The sequence below is a fragment of the Biomphalaria glabrata genome, chromosome 8 (genome assembly GCF_947242115.1).
Source record: "Biomphalaria glabrata chromosome 8, xgBioGlab47.1, whole genome shotgun sequence".
Taxonomy (NCBI): domain Eukaryota; kingdom Metazoa; phylum Mollusca; class Gastropoda; family Planorbidae; genus Biomphalaria; species Biomphalaria glabrata.
Window position 1 is genome coordinate 36,389,075 of NC_074718.1, and position 20,324 is coordinate 36,409,398.

General features: G+C 30.3%; 1 protein-coding gene across 6 annotated transcripts in view; it reads right to left on the reverse strand.

Annotated features, from left to right (window-relative positions):
• Positions 1-613: 613 nt before the first annotated feature.
• LOC106059406 (exocyst complex component 1-like) overlaps positions 614-20,324 on the reverse strand; it is a 28,735-nt gene continuing 9,024 nt past the window's right edge. For 4 of the 6 annotated variants that reach the window (XM_056039304.1, XM_056039305.1, XM_056039303.1 and 1 more), the window contains exons 8-27: positions 20,133-20,234; positions 18,675-18,807; positions 18,404-18,513; positions 16,399-16,464; positions 15,261-15,407; positions 14,591-14,696; positions 13,769-13,905; positions 12,915-13,031; positions 11,095-11,171; positions 9,337-9,405; positions 8,345-8,368; positions 6,750-6,830; positions 5,881-6,007; positions 5,470-5,553; positions 3,493-3,646; positions 3,277-3,297; positions 2,814-2,938; positions 2,581-2,703; positions 2,346-2,417; positions 614-1,844 (exon numbers count right to left, since the gene is read on the reverse strand). In XM_056039304.1, coding sequence (XP_055895279.1) covers positions 1,692-1,844; positions 2,346-2,417; positions 2,581-2,703; positions 2,814-2,938; positions 3,277-3,297; positions 3,493-3,646; positions 5,470-5,553; positions 5,881-6,007; positions 6,750-6,830; positions 8,345-8,368; positions 9,337-9,405; positions 11,095-11,171; positions 12,915-13,031; positions 13,769-13,905; positions 14,591-14,696; positions 15,261-15,407; positions 16,399-16,464; positions 18,404-18,513; positions 18,675-18,807; positions 20,133-20,234 — 2,028 coding nt within the window. In that variant the 3' untranslated portion in view covers positions 614-1,691. The remainder of the gene's footprint in view (positions 1,845-2,345; positions 2,418-2,580; positions 2,704-2,813; positions 2,939-3,276; positions 3,298-3,492; positions 3,647-5,469; positions 5,554-5,880; positions 6,008-6,749; positions 6,831-8,344; positions 8,369-9,336; positions 9,406-11,094; positions 11,172-12,914; positions 13,032-13,768; positions 13,906-14,590; positions 14,697-15,260; positions 15,408-16,398; positions 16,465-18,403; positions 18,514-18,674; positions 18,808-20,132; positions 20,235-20,324) is intronic. The other 2 variants (XM_056039308.1, XM_056039309.1) reach the window with 2 other exon arrangements.

Sequence of the window (20,324 nt, forward strand, 5' to 3'; positions counted from 1 at the left end):
TTCCTTATAGTTGATTTCAGCCGATAATAAATATCAGATTTTAAATAAATGATTTTTAATTATTTTTTTTTGAGTGGGAGAGGCCAGGCTATGATAATTAGGAATGAATTATAAGCAAAAAGTCACAATGTTCTTAAATGAACAGTTTCCCCGTCAGAGTGTTATGCACTAAAAGTGTAGACCCAATAACATTGTAGCTTATATTTAATATATTAATACATATTACATTTAGCTAGTTTGTATTCACCCCATTTAACCCTTAAGGCGCGTGTGGTAGATTAGCCTCGAAACATTAGAATTGTAATTCCATTTTGTATGCACTCATTGTAAAACAGCTCAGCACTTTAAGGGTTAACAAGCTCTGGGAGAAGAGTACTATAATTCTACGATGCACAAATACAAAGGGGCGGGGGGCAGGAGAGAATTCTTATATACTATAAATATACAGCCACTTTTTAAACAGTCCTGTTATCCTCACTTAAAGAATCACCTTTTATAGGTTTAGGTCTTTTGATCTAACAAACAACAGAGGACCTAACGCTCAACAGTTGGGCATCTTTGTTTTCTTACCAGAGATCTTCATTTTCACTCAAATAAAAATATGACAGGCAAATAGATAAAACACAATTTTTATTTTCAATATAACTAATATTGTGAATGCGCAGCACAAATAGGAACATACAAAAACAAAACTTGAAAGTTCTCAAGATATTTCATGGTAAATATTTCATCACAAAATTGGAATATCACTACAACATCTGGAAACATGGTTGACATTGCAAGTCAAAAGTTTAACAAAATTTTACGCTGACCTAATTTATAATTATTCCTACCATGCCTTTAGAAATTTAATGTGAAAAAAAAAATGATTAGGATACTGGTACATTATTTGAACAAAAAATATATTGCACAATAAATACATTGAACTAGAATTATTTTGTGACGCTATGAGTATTTACATATAGCTTACATGTACATATAAATAACATTTAACACAAAAAAAAAAAAAAAGAGCAGGGCATGCAGGAAGCAATACAACAGTACATTGTGTTGATCTGGAAACAAGTCTTCAAGCAGTCCTACTGAAGTTATAGACGTTTGAAGGAAATACACACATAAGCAATGCATTGAACAGTTCTTGTATTTTCTGATTACAATAACTTGGAGACTACGTGTCATTTAGGAAGTGAAATGCTGATGATGTCTATCAAGTAGGCCTAATGACTCTTTTGATTTCCTACAGTCAGGCTATGTTTAAAACATGGGAGATCATTTGTGATGATGGTTCTGAGAATCACACTGAATGGAACAGTACAAGTGTTTTCAAGTGATTTCATGTTGCTCACAAAAACATCATTAAAAAAAAATATAATGGTAAGTTTACTAAAGCTAAGTTTGGCTCTTAGCAGTTCATTATGAGACTGATGTGTCCTGGACCCAAGTTCTTTTGTCCTAACATTTCCATTGAGCAGTGTCATCAGCACAGACAGCTTTCATTATTTTAGTCAAAATCTTTTTAGCTTTTTTTTTTGTTTTTTGTAAACATTTCTTTCTTATTTTACCAGCTGAAGCTTTACATAAGTGAAGGATTCCTATTTTTAGAAGTCCTATTTTTAGAAGTAACTAAAGTTAAAGTCGTTTGAAATGTCTTGAATGGAATGACTAAAGAGACTTTACAGAAAGTGAACACATCAGTGAGACTGCGCTATGTCAGAGAAAAACTGGAGGACATTTTCAATGGTGAATTCTAGGGTGATGTTCGAGTCTGGGTAACATTTCTTCATCAAACTGTCATAGTATTTGTACTGATTGATGAACAAGTCCTGCATTTCATGCCACACAACCTGAGGAGCGAGATATTACAATCTTTTAACTTTATACAAAATGAACTGTAAAATAATGTGTTAGTCATCATACAACAGGAGTGTGTCTAGCCCTCCCCCCTTCATGCACACACACACACAAAAGAGAAAAAAACAGACTGCAAAAAATATTCAATACTTTCATAAAAAAACAACTAAAAACAAACAAGGAAGTGAATATCACAATACAAATGAAAAGATCAGGTGCATGGCGAAAATAAGGAAAAGTTTTAATGCCTGGATTAATCATTTATGACTACTGAGTGAAAAACACTTCGATATCTTCCCTTTAAAAATACCTGACTTCAAAAATAAATGTATACATTAGGAACTTGCCTGACTCTGCCATGCTACCAATTTTATCTTTTGATTCAAAAGGAATATTAACTCTTCTTAACAGAAATTTTTGCTTCAATCTACAGTTCATTAGTCACATGAAAGTAATATGATCAAGAGAGAAGCAAATATAGTTGTCTACCCTACCTGAATCAGATTTTCTTCTTCACAAAGTTTTTTCTCCACTTTTTTCTTCAAGTGTTCCAAGTTCTTCTTCACCTGAACAGACAGACAGACAGACTTAAGGTTTAGATACAGTAAACATGGTGTCATCTAAAAGATTTTTACATTTACAATTTCATTTTTAACATCATCAAGTACGAAATATATTTTATTGAGCCAAATAAAATTAATGAAAATGTTTCAAGCATTGATTCAGCACCTCTTTGCCAGGATATTCTTTAATAATTTTTCTCAATTCTTGTTTACTGAAGTCTACAACATATCCAATCTCTTCAGGCTTCATTCCTTTGCTTAATCTGGCCTCCACACCTTCAAAAAAAACCTTGAAAAAAAAAAAAGAGAATGTCAATCAGCGTCAATGTTGAGACCATGTCATCAACAAAAACCAAAACATATTCTCAATAATTCTAAACATGGACAAGTAAGACTTGCATGGAGTTTCTCTAAAGGTCTTCCCAACAAGTTCACTGTGTAAGCCTTCAAGTTGTCTGTGTACCTCTGTTTGGCTTCTTTACGATCATTTTCAAGACATGGATTTTTTAAATGAGAAAGTATGGCTGCAAAAGGAAAAAAAGAAAGCATTGATAAAATATGTTCCAACATGATAAAACAGGTTTCAACAGCAGAATACAATTTAGGAAAAATTTAGCTGTTCATCCAGGATATTGTTAAATTTTTTTAAAAGCCAAAGACTAACCTCCTTAGGACTTATAACATACAGACTAAACTGCAATGAGTTTTTAACTGCTAGAACTTATTTATAATTTTGTTTTTATGCACACAAACAATATACAGTCAAACAGCCTGATTTTCAGACCAAAATGATTCTGTCCTGATGTGATCCAATAACTAGCTTTGACTGTATAAAGTTAGATTGGGTTTTTTTTGTACTTACAAAACATTTTGTGGAAATTTTCTGAAATACAAAATAGTTAAATGCTAATGAAGGTTCAGTTTTAAACAGATAAAATGCACACAAAAAATCTACATAAAACACTAAGGGTAAGAGTTTTTTAATAAAATTTTTAAAGTCTATTAAAAAAAATTAAACTCAAACAATTTATTAAAAATCTCTGTAAATCTATTTCTACATTATATTAACTAGACCTACCCATGCGTACGACCTCTGGTGGAGTCTTCTGATGCTCCAAAGCCACTCGCTCTATTTGATCAAATATCACAGCAACTACTTTAGTGTAGGCTTTGTCTAAATCAGCATGCCGCTCAGATCCCCTGAAGATGATCTCTGCCAAAGTGGTGAACTCCTGCAACCATTTAGAAATGTTTACTAAAAAAATTTGTCAAGAATGACCAGTACAATGTCCAAAACCAAAAGAATAATAATTATTGTACTGTGAATATTAAAACATACAAAACTTGACCCGCACCAGTTCGCTTAGAAGCCGTTAAGAAGTACAAAAGATGCAATACTATTCATGCTGAATTGTCTATGCCATCATCTTGATACTCAGAGACACTATGCCAGAGAATTATTTGTAGATTTTTCATCCGTATCCAACACCATCCAACTACCTCGCATGATGCAAAAACTATCAGAATTGAATGTTAGCAAAAACATACAAGCTTGGATTCTAAACTTTCTTATCAAACGCCCACAATATGTAAAAGTGAAAAGGCATCTGTCAGGCATGAGAGAGCTTAGCACTGGAGAACCGCAGGGGTGCGTCCTGTCACCAGTATTGTATACCATATACACAAATGACATTCAGAGCCTATCAGCTGACACTCCCATCATAAAATTTGATGACAACACAGCAATCATTGGCCTTATTACAGGTGACAAAAATCTGTACCATTCAACAATTAACACTTTTTACCAATGGTGTATAGATAACTTTCTAATTTTAAATGTTCAGAAAACTACAGAAATGATAATAGATTTTAGGAAACATAAAGGCGGCCATCTTGCAGAAATTCAGATAAACAACCAAACTGTAGAACAAGTGTAAGAATATAAATACCTAGGTACAACCATCAACAACTAACTGAAATGGAGTGAACATTGTCAAAACCTTTACACCAAAATTCACCAACGTGTATTTTATCTTACAAAGCTAAGTAAATTTAACATCGACAAAACAATAATTAAACTTTTTTATACAGCAACCATCAGCAGTCTAATTAACTTTGCCATCACCTGCTTGTATGGTAATACTTCACTGGCACAAAGACATAGACTAAATAGACTAATTAAAAAAGCATTGTATATCTCTCGAACACAGCTAACATCTCTTGAAGAACTTTTTCATGAAAGATGCCTTTCCAAAACACTCTCAATTCTTAAAGACAACCTGCACCCATTAAACCACTGTTACATCAGATCTGAACGAAGTGGTCGTCTCCTTTCCATTAGGACTAAAACAGAAAGATTTAAAAATTCCTTCATCTCACTTTCTGTCAGAGCATTACAAGGTCATTTGTCGTCATCGAGAAGTACATAGAAGTCTAATTTATAAAGAGCTGGTTATAAGTGTGTATGTTTTTCGTGTGTGAATGTTGTTCATATTTGCATCTATAATTGTTATTGTACAGTAGTTACGCTGAGGTTGTCAATTGTAGTCAAACTGAATTTCTATTTGTTTGGATCAATATAAATTATCTTATCTTATCTTAAATATGGATACCTAGAAATAGTTATAACCAGTTGCATTCATGGAGGCATGGTGGCTGAATGTTAAGTGCTTGACTTCAGAACCAGGGTCCCAAGTTCAAATCCTGGTGAAGAATGGGATTTGTAATTTTGAGATTTTTTGGGCACCTATGAGTCCACCCAGAAACCTTTACATCTTCTGTCTGTAGATTGCAAGGTCTCAAATGGGAACTTTACTTTTTTTGCATTCATGACATTCCAATATCATTCTAATTGGAATTTCAAAAAAATTAAATACAGTAGTCTAGATAACACCAAAGTTTTCTAGTGGCTTTTGAGTAGCTAGATATCAAGTAGCTCCATGTGACATTCTGCTTAATGCCAAAATTAGCCTAAGATCAAACATGTTTTGGTATTTTATGGGTAAAATGTAGTGTTTCCTGCCTGTTACTGATGTTGTCTATAATATTCTCTTACCTCAAAATGATTGACAAAGCTAATGATGCCACATTTACTTTTCTTAGAGACTTTTGTTTCTTTAATTGTCTGCATCATTGAATCCTAACAACAAGACAAATAAAAAAAGTTACTACTTATCTTCTTATATGATGCAAACATTACTTCAAAAAAGAAGATGATTACGTCCTACGCGTCATGCATTTAGTCATGCATATTAACCAATGACCTAAATTCTGCCAAGTCACTGGTTTTCCTGGCTAGCTCAGGCAACCCATACTTTCTTCTAATCTATATTTTAAATCTAAAGAAAAAGACATGACCATTTAGTATAATAATGCATGATATGTATGCTATATGCAAATTGAATTTTTTTTTTTTTTTACTCATTGAACCTTAATACCTTAGGTACAAACAATAAATGTTACTCACAATATATCTATCAAAATTTCTTTTCACTTTAATCAAACAATTGCCAAATGTTTTTCCGATGTAGGAGCCCATATCTTGACTGTTTGTGACGTGTTGACTCATTCTTACCAGCATGTACATGGAGTACCTGACAATCAATGGAGGATTTGATTAAAAATATGAACATAAAAACATTTATCCTTCTTGAAATGCCAAACCAGTTCTGATCTTTGAACTTTTTTATAATTTTAAAAAAGTAGTTTATGTAAAAAAAATAAAATTCTGTCACAAATAATTACATATAAGTTAAAAAAATAAAAAGATTATTTAATTTTAATTCTCCCTTTTTTAAAACAGAGAAAAAAAATAATGGTTAAATGCTTTCATTATTTCAAAATTTAAAAGTTGCATAAAATACTAGTCTTTTAAAAGTAAATAATACTGCGCAAGCTTTATCAAACATTTTTTTTTATTTCAATTTATCCTTTTAAACTCTTTCTATAAATTGCAAAACATATTAATTAGACAAAATGCAAACCTCTTGAACCCCATCCCACTCTGTCTTGCTAGTAGTAATGTTTTGGCCATAATATTGTATTAGTAAATTGAAGTTTAATTCATAGATCCCACATTACTTAAATGAAAAAACTGTAAAAATTTTGTGAGTTAGTGCATATAATTTACTTATATACCTTAAACAGAAAAGTAATTGACAATAATCTATTAATAGCTAAAATATCAAAATTGGAACCAAACTTTAGGCCTATTTTTTTTTTTTTTTTTTTAAATTAATTTAATTTAATTAATGGCAGACCAAAAGAAACAAAAGTTTGGCATTTCAAGTATAGATTATTTCAACAACTGCAAAAAAAAACAACAACTTTACTTACAAACCATCTTGTCTGTCAGCATGTGTTAAGAAGTTATCTAAATCTGTCTCTAACTGAGGGAACAGCTCAGCCATCATTTTTCTACCATTGAAAGTTATAGAGTGAGTTTTAGAAACATTGTAATGACAATAAAAAGTGAGGCCTCATTAAAATATGTTAAAAGTTTATTGTGTAATATAAATAACAAACATTTCTTACTTAAAAGAAGATTTTAAAATTCCATTACCCAAACCTACCGCAAGTTCACAGGGAAAGAAAGTGGGCAGTATTCTAACCCTTATACCAGTCATGTGCAAACTACAAACTGCAGGCCAACTCTAACGCAGTGAAAGGTTCCGAAAAAATTAATGATAACTATTCAACCCACAAAGCATAGTGTCTTTTTTTGCAATTCAAACAAGGTTTTAAATAAAATCATTAAGGGCCATCTGAAAGGTTTCAAACAACAAAATGCTTATTTTGCCAAACTTGTTTTATTTGCCAATCAAGAAGCTAAAAATGACTTTTAATTTCACAAAATTAAATTGACAGATTGTTGTGAAGACTAGATATGGAATTATACAAATAACCAGAGAAAATGTCTTGGAAAACCTGAAAGATTTAAGAAGGCAACTGAAGAAGATTTAAGAGATATTTTCCGAAAACCTTTTAACATGCACAGTTGTTAAATCAGACCTGAAGCTTCGATCAATAGGGCTCAAACAAATTATTCTCTCAATTAATATTCTAAGAGTTCTATAAGAGCTTGTCAAAGTCCAGATTTTGAAATTTAATTATTCAAGCTCAGGAAATTAGTTCAATGTTTGAGACTTCACATATTTGTAAGCAATTTTTTTTCTTCAATAATGAAACTTAAGAAAAGGTGAGTCAGAAATAGATTGAAAGATGATGGCCATAGTTCAGTCTGAAGAAAAAAAAACTTCCTCCCAATATAAACCAAAATTATAACAACCTATTATTAATACACTAACAACTTTATGCATTGCAAAAGTTTTATTTCGACATTTGAAAAACATGTCTTACTCAGTGTATTTAAAACAAGAATTATGGCTTTTTTTTTTATTTTATTTTTATCCACTCCTAAAAAAATGAGCCATCACTGCCTTACACTAAATCATAATTCATTAAAACCAGCCAGAAATACCATATCTAAGACCCAATTACAGTAAGTCACAGTATTAGAGTTGGATTATTGACATATTTGTTTATACAAAACCTGTCTCACTAATCAACTCTTGTCCCTTGGATAAATAAATTACAGTTTACTACAATCTATTTCTTAGTACAAAGTTTATCTAACTGCTGTAAGCAAATGCAAAGATTTATCTGAGACATAAACATGGCTACTTGACACTTGGAGGAGCTATTTACATGTATCTATAAATTATATCAATCAAATTATCCATTGTGCCCCACTGATAGTTGGATGGAGTCTTTTATATGTTCAGATCATACTTGACTGCATAAAAAAACAAAAAACAATTATAATGATAGAATATTAGGAATACTAAACTTTATGGATAAGTAGATATTAAATCATACAATCAAATGCCATCTATTCAGATGATAAGAAAATAGATATCTAAATTAATTACCTGACTTCATCATTGATCTGTCGCCTTGGTTTGAAGAAAAAAAAAAGTTTTAATAAAATGTAATTTATGTAAACACTATTCATTTTTCTAACAGTTTCAAAATATTTACTTTTTTTGCCTACAAAAAGAAATAAAATGAAGTAATTTTTTTTCTTATCTAAACAAATAAATCCTAAAGATTCTCAATACAAACTAAATTTTATTTTATATCTTACATAATTTAAAAAATAAATTATTAACAAGTCCTCCCCAAGCTGTGTGTTACATTAGATAAGTAAAAAAAAGTTAAAATCCACATGTAAGTTAATAAAATTTGTCCACATTTTAGTCATTTCAGATTTGAAGGCAGTTAGTTATTAATTTCTTAGTCAAAGCTAATTTGTTAAACAAATTGTGTGTTATAAAACCTGTTGGTGTGCTGAAAGAATATACTACATTCTTTATAATCTACTAATACCACATCTTCTGTTAAAGATAGAAAATTGGGGTCATTACATTAATTAATTATAAGCTATTGCAATAAAGTCAAGGTTCTATAACTATTTTAATATTGTGAAAACTAAGACTCATACTTTTTTTTACTGATCCTAAGTGGAAAATGTCTTATGATTACATAGACTCTTTTTTTCAATAAAACTAAAACATTCCATAGAATACGTTTATAATCACAAGACAAACAGAGAGCACACTCACAAACAAGGAGTGAAACAAGAAGCCCCCGCAGTGATTCTTGACTACATAACATCATGCATGAAAACTAGTGCAAACCATGTCCAAATTGTAATCTATTTTCAAAAAATTACTTTTATTACTTTCAATCTATTTTCAAAAATTCCTTTTATTACTTTCAACTATTTCAGTGCTGTCGTTTAATAAGAATTTGTATAAAATGTAAAACAAAAAGGATCTTTGAACATCCCCAGAAATTTGCATAACAGGGAACTGAACATCCAATGAAACTACTCATGCCACACTCAGGCCAGAACACTTACATTTCTGAAGTAACAGTGGGCCTCTTTTGTAAGAGCCCTCCACCTAGATTCTCTGTTACAAAATCTCCGCTAGAACATAGGACAGGGGTTAAAGTTTATGGTTAAAGGTTCAAGGTTATTTCAATGGTTAGTTTGTAACCACGAGAAAGAAAGGTTTAAAAAAAAAAAGAAAAAAATCTTTAAACTTTGTGCTAAAAGTACTCCAGGTTTTTCAAATGTTACCTTAAACACATGAAGATGCATAGGGCAGGTCAAGTACAGTTCATGGGATTCTTTGATCAGTGGTTTAAAAGCATATTAAAGCAAGTCATCTTACAAGTCAGATTATTTTCTTTTCAATTAATGTGCAAACATTGAGGTATCCAAGCTAAAATTCTTGATTTTTAACAGTGAAAACAGCTTCACTATCATTTGAATGTGCTAGAAACAGCGTCACAATTTTATTTACACACGTCAATGTGACAATGTTAAAATAAATAATAACATAAAACAATTGTCTGAGCTAAAAAAATATATATATTTCTAATTTCTTTAAATGAATTTATATTGATTCTAGTACTTTTAGCATTCAAAGTTTTTAAAGTGTTAGTGCAGCAGTACAATGAAAAGGCAACATTATAAAATAAAAGGCTATTTTGAAATATTTTGAAATATTTATTTATGCAACTGAAAATTTTTTTTTTACAAAATTTGACATTGCTTTCCTTTAATTGTATTTATGAAAACCTTTATTTATTTATTTCCTTATAAAACTTAAACTTCATGGAATAAGTGTTTTAGAAATAGTCATTTTCATAAAAAAAAAAAATTCTATAAAATTATGCAAACATTTTTTTTAGATGACACAGAAGTAGCTAGCATTTTGATTAGTCAACATGTTAAGAAATTAACATAGAAAAATTTAATAAAGTTATAATAAACTAAGCAAATAAGTCAGAAAGTAAATGAGGTTCTGAATACAAATAGTTAAATGTAAGAGAGAATCTTATTATTTTTTTGGGGGGAGAGAGAGCCTACTTTAGTTCTGAACATTACAATAAACAAAGTAACAAACAAAAAGTGAAGTTTAAACTAATCACTGCTGTAGTGACAGAAATTGTAATCATAACTTCTACACAGTAACTGAATTGTTGATATACTTTTACAGTTAAAGGAAACTTCATTTAATTTGTTATTTAAAACTGCCTCAACACTAGTGGTTCTCAATCAGCTTTATTATTATTGTGTTAACCCAGCCTCATTTCTAATGTAGTTTACATGTATACAAATGCACATATAAAAAATCTGTAGACGTTGAGTAAATAATTTTTGTAAATGAAAAAAAAAATTGAAACTCAATTAACTGTAACTTATGAATAACTGAAATATTAATGCTTTACATTTTTAATTATTACATTTAGATTTTTTTAAAGAATGTTGCAACAGAAATTAAAAAAAAAATGAAATAAAGCATGTGGTGAATGGCATAACAAAATGATTGACATTAATTTATTTACCTGTTTAAGTAACAGGTTTTTTAATAAGTTTTATTTTTAAAAATTTCTATTTTTTTTATTTGTGCTTATCATAAAATAGAAAAAGCCAAAAAAATAACTACTTCAAATATGCTGCATTGCAACTACTGAACCCCTTTATTTTTTTAGGCTGATTTACAGATTGAGATCCACTGTACTCTAATTAAAGAAATCCTAGCTATGGCTCTTAACAATTTTTTTCATAAGGTTGTAAATCAATGAGGGTTCAAGGGAGGACACTTACTCTGAAGAAGAGTTATTTTGCCTGACGACCCAGACATCAGTGTCACCATCTCCTCCCCCAGTGGATACATCCTTGTCCTAAACAAATCATAACAATTACACAGGTCAAGAGATGTTTAACTCTATTAGAACTATTATCCTGTGCACTGATCTATTACATTGCTAGCCAGCTGACAAGTAAAACTCTGATGCACTGGTTGTTGTGTGTACAGATTAAGCAATGTAGAGAGAACTTCTACTTCTAGAAATGAAATAAATATAAGATAAGATAAGATAAGATAATTTTATTGGTCCAAACAAATTGAAATTCAGTTTGACTACAATTATCCACCTCAGCATAAATACTATAACAATAAGGTTATAGATGTAAATAACATACGCACACACATGTAGCCTACACGACCAGCACTTTATGAATTAGATTTTTGTGTACTTCTCAGTGACCACAGATGACCTTGCAACACTCTGACTGAAAGTGGGATAAAGGAGTTTTTACATTTGTCCATTTTAGCCCTAATGGAGAAGAGATGACCACTATGTCCAGATCTGATGTAAAAGTGGTTTAATGGGTGCAGATTGTCTTTAAGGATCTTGTGTTTTGGAAAAGCATCTTTCATGAAAAAGTTCTTCAAGAGTTGGTAGCTGTGTTTGAGTGATATATGATGCTTTTTTAATTAGCCTATTTAGTCAATGTCTTTGTGCCAGTGAAGTATTACCATACTAGCAGCTGATGATTGCTGTAAAAAAAAGTTTAATTACTGTTTTCTCAACATATTTTGTCCATTCTTCAATTACATGATGTTGGACAGTGTTTCTCTCAGTCACTCATATACATTTTTAGGTTCAGTGAAATTATGAAGGGAATATGCAATTTTATTGCTCCTTTCATTACCTAGGATCAGTTGCTGTTTTTTTTAAACTAAAAACAAAATTTGAAAGTGACCTTGAGGGGTTGTTACTTCCTAATATATATATTATCATTTAGTACTTTTCTAGAGTTTAGTACTATATTTATAGGCATCCTATATAAAGTACATTGCATTGCATCTACTGTTCAAGCATTTAAACTTTAAGACTAGTTTTTAAAAAAAAACATGGTTTAAAAAACAAAAACAGCCATAATGTTTCACTTAGTTAAAGCAGCGAAGTCTGGGAGCACATGAGGCACCCTGAAGGCGCCTCCTTGTGGTGGAGGCTACCAAGAACTGAGCAAGCTATTATAACACAGTGCAGGCTGGGCCACTGTTACGTTGGCTCATATTTTGCACATCTCAGGCCAAACTTTGACTCACTGTGTCCTTGCTGAGGGGTGAAGAAAGAGACTTGCTGACCTCAGTCTTGACAGGTCTGGGGAACCACAAATTCTCAACCTGTATGGTAATGCACTATGCAAAAAGCAGGATTTCTGTCCAGGGCTTTTGCAAGAGAGGATTGAACCTCTCAAGCCCTCACTCAAATAGAGTTTGATTATGATGATGACAGATATATATTTTTTATTACACAAAATTTCAATCATAAATCTAGCTAAAGAAATTTGTTTGATAGCAATATTACCACTTCATATTTAGAAAGAATTTTTTTTTTATTCATGAGATATTTTACACCTAAGAACTTGTCTAAAAATACTTATAGAAATTGCAAAGACATGAATTGCAACTCTTTTTGTTTTCAAACAGTTTGAAATAAATGTATGTTAAATAAACTTCAAGTATTCTTATATTTATTATATTCTGTTTCAGTATGAGAGGGCAAAGAAAGGAAATATAATTTATTACTAGGCACAGTACAAAAAAAAGTATTACAGTCAGATGTCTTAAATACCTTGGCATTGCCTTCCTCTGCTGGAGCATTTTTGTCTATCAAGTGAAAAAACTTGAAACAAAAATCTTGTTCCACAATACAAAGCTTCTCTAGCTCTTGTAACACTTGCTCCAGTACCTAGGACAAGAGAGTCCATGAGTCTTGGGGATTGAGCTTTCTTACAAAATGTTTCTCTCTTTTGTCAAAACTTCATGACAATATTTTAGAATCTTGATTGGTATTAAAAATTTGTCTTCAATTTGTATTTACAAAGAATTGTTAACATCATTACTCTTCCTTAATATTTTGGCAACTCCTTGACTTACAACTTGAAGATAGTTTTGATAGAATGAAAGTTTATCCTTTATTGTGAGGTAAAAAAATAAAGGGTCAAGTCATGGTAGGGAGTGACCAGAACAATGACAAGGTCACTTTATTTTTTAACAGCTGATACAAACAGCCCATTTGGTAATGGATAAAACCACCAACATTAGAAATGAGGACATTCGAGTAAGGAGCTGCACCTGAACAGTCCAGATTTTTTTCATTTTACAAAATATTTCACTTGACAAAATATATCAAAAGACATTGAAAAGGTCTCTTTTGCCTGAGCCCAGTGCTAACTGCTGTAAAATATTCACTGCCTTAACCCTTAAAGTGCTGAGCTGTTTTACAGTGAGTGCAAACAAAATGGAATTACTATTTTGATGTTTAGAGGCTAAACTACCACACGCATTTTAGGGGTTAAAATCGTGAATTTAAAATGTTGCCGGATGTTCTGTTTTATTTCTTAACCATGATACAATCCAAAAAACAATCAGGTCTGCCTATGTTTTTCAACAATCAGTTTTCAAGCTAAAAGATTGTTGGTTTACCTGATCAAAAGCTCCTCTATTTGTTAAATCTAGAGCTGAGCTAGTCTTTAATTCTGAGCTTGTGACTGAACCAGAGCGCCCCCGTGGATCAAGCTTGGTTAAACTGGTTGTTGACTCTGTCAGTCGAGAGAGGGCAGCTGGAAAACACAAGGTAATCTGCTGATCATTGCTCTCTATTACACAAGTTGTCAATAACATAAAACAAAATACATTTAGACAATTTATTATTAAATCTCAAGACAATGAGATCCAAATTCAAACATATTTGTTTTAAAAGATAATAATACTTATATCAGATTTAATATTGTAGTGACAAAAATAATAATTTTGTAAAAATTACTTAATTAATAGGAATAATCTATATGATAATTAAATGAAAATATTTTCTTCTTTACAAACTTTGATATCTGTTTAATTATGAATTTCCTTTATTAATTTACATGCTTATTTTGTTTTATTGATGTAATAATAAGAATAACATTAAGGTTTTGAATAATTAGACATCCATTTTTTAAATTTATTAATACATTTGAAACTATTGTAGGAAGTAGTTCTCCAGTGTGAAGATAGCATGTGTACACTATTTGAATCAGTTCATACATAATTCAGAATAGTAATAAAATCGGTGTCTTAGCTTGCATATAGAAAAACAAAGTAAGAATACATTATTGTTATCAAACAGGTTAAAAAAGATATTTTTGGACTCATCTTAAACATAAAAATGACTTAATGAATTTGTGTTGGATAGAGCTCAATTGCCTCAGGAAAGAAACACTGACAATAACTATGAGTCAAAGCAGATAGTGTGTAGAAGATACTTACCATGTTTAGTTTTAGTTTCCTTGGCATTGACCAACTTTTGTTTATTTTGTTCCAGAAATTCAGAAATCTCCTTGCTATACACTTTACTGATACTCTTTGTATAAACCTTAAGAGTAAGTATGACAACGTTCAGTCAGTGAATAGTCACTATGTTATACAATGAAAACATATATAGTGAGTCACCAAACTCTTTCATATTTTTTAATTGTCAAAATTGTCCTAGTATTTTATATTAGACTTTGTGTATATCTAATTAGTCCTAATTAAGTTGTCCCTAGTAGCTGGACAAAGCAAGACGTCCCTGAAGTGAATTAAGAAATGAATTGCATGTCTAGATATTGAAGCAAAGCTTGACAAAAGAATGAATTGCATTTCAACATATTGGAGAAAACATGAAAATAATTAGTGATATCGTATGTCTAGTTAATAATGTCAAACTTGAATTTATAAAATATATTGCAAAGTCAAAATAAAAATATTGCAAAGTCAAAATAAGTAAGAAACATTTAAATAAATAAATTTATAGTATTAATGAAGACATTGAGTAAAACATGAAGAAATAAATGAATAGCATTATCAAGATATTGATGTAAAACTTTAAATAAATAAATGTATTGCAGTATTAAAATATGGAAGTTAAATTGAATTAAAAAATGCTTGTAGTGATTACATTTGAGAGCTCTTGAAAAACTGATTCATTGCAACTTTTGAGCCACAACATCAGGTCAGCAAATTGGACTAGTGTAGTATGGAGTCGATTATGATGAGGAAGTTTGTTTTCAGGAGTGGTTCTGCTCAGGGTTCCAATCTCATTACCCTTAAAAAAAAGAGAAAAAATATTTTTTTTAAAGTTCATTACCCTTATATATATATATAAAAGATTTTAGGATAACATTACTTCAATTACATATATATGTTTATATAATTTAAGACTATATATGTTATTATGACTGTTAGTTAAATTTTAAAAGCAACAACCACATAAAAAGTCAAGAAATATGTATTTTCAGTAAATGAGCCAATTAGCATGCAACACATCATATCTAATACCTTTACAATAGTGGATCATTATTTCTCGTGTCATGTTTTCGTAATGTTAACACAATGGACGGCGAAGTCAAAGAAAAAAGTGCATGAAGAATGAAGAGACATTAAACAAAAATTAAAAGATAGAATAATCCATGGATAGTTTTATCTGGAAGCAATTTATGCATGGAAGGATTCTCCACAGAACATTCATTTCACTGACCTATATTAGCATGTTAGAAAAAAAGTTGCACATTATATTTCATAGATTTTTCTTAAGTATTTACTGGTAGACCTTATATATACTTCAACATTTTTTAAACTTAAAACTTCAGCTAAAAATATGTTAATATTGTGCTTCTATATATTCAAACATAATACATTTAGCATGAAATAGCTACCCTTAATATATTGACAACAATAGCAGGCTAAAGATACTATTGATTGATTGGAATGGTTTCCTAAAGAATGTTTAATGAAGTTCAAAGCTGCTTTCCACTTAAAACAAAGCAAAAAGATCAGAACATATGCAGTAAGTCATAAAAAAAATCCCATGTTAACAAGGTTTGTTAGTCACTTTACCAATATTTTTTTCTTCTGAAAACAACATTTCAAAGTTAACAGTAACAGATAACTGTTAAAACTTTAAAAAATACATGCAGTTACCATAACGAACATGAACTTTCCCAATGTTCATCTTAAAAGCCAAAAAAAAATAAAAAAATTGTTTTTTTAAATCAAAAAAGAAACTCTTCAAATACAAAATTGTGAAACAGACATACTACAACTGGGTCAGATTCACCCTCTTCTTCTGGAGGCTCAGGAGGGCCAAAAAGTAAATAGTCCACCTGTTTAAAGAAACATTATAGGCAGGGTCAGGGAACTTAATGCCTTGGTTCAAGAAGGGTGAATGTACCAGGTTCATGCCATCTTGTGACACAAAACGAAAACCTCTGTGTGTGATTAATGGTTTGGCTGCAGGACAAGTGATTCAACATTGGAATAGTTTTTTTGTTTTTTTTAAATTACTTTTGTATAACCCTTCTTTCATTCTAAAAGCATTACAGTGTGCTCTGATCCAATCTCTTTTGTGGGGGGCAGGGAGTATCAGGGAGTCAGGATTCAAACTCAAGCCCCCTTGTTAGGTAGTCAAGTGGTCAATGCCATTCAGCCAGACATCCCATTTTTATTTCAATTTTTCTAAGGTTGACAGATTTAATCAAAACTTTTTTTTCATCCATTGTTAATACAGTTCTAAAAATAGACTTTTTTTTTTCTCTTTACAAAGTAAAAAGATAAACATTTTCATATTGTTATTAAAAAAAAAAAATTAGATTTAGACACAGGCAGATACACTCTTTAACAATAATAATTTGAAAACATCTTAGGGGCCATTTTTTACACTAGAAAAGTTGGATCAGTTACTTAAATCTTGTTGCAGAATATTGTCTTAGAACTAGATCATGATAACTTGACAACTTGTATCAATTAGACACTTACATGATTTTAGGCTAGGCGGCATATTAAAGTGTAATAAGAAGTTACTTAACTTCCTTTGCAGTACAAATGTTTAATTTAACCTTCTAATCAAATATGAAAATTAATGTTTTTCTCAAATTAGAATTATTTAGATTTCAATTGTGTGGACATTACAATCAAGTTAGTTCAGGCAAACCCATTTCACAGTTGAATGATGAATGGAAAGATGCAATTTTGTATACCATTGTCTTTCTATATGGGGTATTATCTTTGTCTTACAAAATGTCTTATTTGCCTTTTTTTCAGTACTTCAATTATGTGGATCAATATTTGAAATTTTATTGTCACTTTTTTTGTCTTACAGAATTTCTAACTATTGAATTTACTGAGGATCTCTTTCTTAGTTGTAAACATTATCTTCAAGGATCTCTTTCTTAATTGTAAACATTCTCTTTAAGGATTTCTTTCTTAATTGTAAACATTCTCTTTAAGGATTTCTTTCTTAATTGTAAACATTCTCCATAAAGATTTCTTTCTCAGTTGTAAACATTCTCTTTAAGGATTTCTTTCTTAATTGTAAACATTCTCCATAAGGATTTCTTTCTTAGTTGTAAACATTCTCTTTAAGGATTTCTTTCTTAATTGTAAACATTCTCTTTAAGGATTTCTTTCTTAATTGTAAGCATTCTCTATAAGGATTTATTTCTTAGTTGTAAACATTCTCCATAAGGATTTCTTTCTTAGTTGTAAACATTCTCTTTAAGGATTTCTTTCTTAGTTGTAAACATTCTCTTTAAGGATTTCTTTCTTAGTTGTAAACATTCTCTTTAAGGATTTCTTTCTTAATTGTAAGCATTCTCTATAAGGATTTCTTTCTTAGTTGTAAACATTCTCTTTTAGGATTTCTTTCTTAGTTGTAAACATTCTCTTTTAGGATTTCTTTCTTAGTTGTAAACATTCTCTTTAAGGATTTCTTTCTTAGTTGTAAACATTCTCTTTAAGGATTTCTTTCTTAATTGTAAGCATTCTCTATAAGGATCTCTTTCTTAGTTGTAAACATTCTCTTTTAGGATTTCTTTCTTAGTTGTAAACATTCTCTTTAAGGATTTCTTTCTTAGTTGTAAACATTCTCTTTAAGGATTTCTTTCTTAGTTGTAAACATTCTCTTTAAGGATTTCTTTCTTAATTGTAAGCATTCTCTATAAGGATTTCTTTCTTAGTTGTAAACATTCTCTTAAGACAAAATCATCTACTTTGTTTGTATGTGTATGCAAGGGGAAAGTAAGCCTCTATTATATTCTTTTTTACCTCTTGTATAAACAAATTGTTCAAATGATGAATCAAAGTCTTAGAGAAGTTGGCAGATATTTTCTTGAACCTCTTCTGCTGCTCCTCTACAGCCCCCATTCTTAATAATGCTAGAAAATCACAAGTGAAAGAATAAATTACCAATACAGTTATTCTTTTAAAATTAAACATACTTTTATATTTAAAATACTATTAAAAAAATAAATAATCAAGATTTTTTCAAAGATTTATTGGGAAACAATAAGTTTCCTTTAAGAAATGTTTGACTTACATGGGTGTATGTTGGCATTCATGCAACGATGTAAAGCTTGAGCAGCTATGGTACATTCAGCAATTTTCGTAGCATTGGAAAAATCTCCATCCATAAGTACTTGCATGTGAGTCAGGTCAAGGTCAAGCTGATTCTATCATATGTAAATGAAAATATCAAAAACAATTTTTAAAATAATTGTTACATTTGAGAATTGATCTTCTAGCCAATAATAACCTATATTATATATAATTTATAATATATCAATGAAAAAGTAATGGAATCCTCATATTGATGAAATAAAAAAAAATCAAGCAAAACATCAAGGTTTATTAAAGATTTTTTTACAAATATAACAAGAACATAAAACTAAAATGCTATTTAACTTTAGTTAGGCCAATATTAGAATATGCATCCTCTGTTTAGGATCCCTCAACTCAAGAAAACATAAAGAAACTAGAACAAATACAAAACAGAGCAGTGAGATTTATAACAAACAAATATTAAAATTTGATTAGAGTAACACCATTAGTAAAGTCACTTCAGGACAGAAGAATAAAAAGTAAAGTAGCCATAATACATAAAGCATTGAACCATAATTTACAAATAGAAAAAAAAAAACTAATGAAATACTCAAAAAGACACAAAGACAGAGGCACATTTCTTATTCCATACACTAGAACAAATTTGTACAAGTGCTCCTTCTTCCCTAGTGTCATTAGAGAATGGAATAGGTTGCCTCAGTCAGCCAGGAAAACCAACGACTTGGCAGAGTTTAAGTCATTGATTAACATGCATGACTAGATTAACACATGAAAGGCATAGGATGTAATTATCTTCTTTTTTGAAGAATAACTGTAATATATAAGTTAAGATTATATTAAACACATGATTATTTTAAAGTGACTTCTTCATTAATGGTTAAGAAATGCAAGTTGTGCCATCTGGACTTATAAGATCCTCTATAGATATATGGAACTATTGATATGCACATATGCACCTAAAGTTAGATCACGATTTACTCATTTGTTACTTTTTAGCATAATGATTAAATTTGATATGAAGTAGTATCACATGTGTAAAAGTTCATAAAGCCTAAAAGGTATAAAATCTTTCTATGAACCCAGACAGAATGACAAATCTCCAGTGTGTTAACTACAAGAGAAACAGTGGACTGGTCACCAATGTGTAGAGTGACACGTTTGAGAGTGCACTATCAGATGGACAGTATTGAAAAGTGAAATCAAGTTTTATGGATCAAAAAAGTCTTTATTCATTATTTAGGCCATCGAAGTTTTGACATTGGTAAGTAGATTATTGAAGCTATTTATCATCATAAGAAAGTTGTAAGAATCTTTTTTACTAATTAATTATACAGGATTAATGTTTATGCATAAACTTCTTCACATACAATTAGAGTCACTGAAAAACTGAAAACATTAAAAAGATGAACTATGTAAACTATAATTAAAATATTACCACTAGGTTCTGCAACTCTTCTAAAAGCCTTTGATGGTTTCTGTTCCTGACAGTCATCAATGAATCCTTTTCTCTCATCACTTCCATCTGCTCTTTCACATTCTAAGAAGGAAACAAAGACAAAATTAATCCATACAAGTTTAGATAACTTTACCTTGTTAAACTTTAAGATCAAAGTGAAGGGAATAAAAC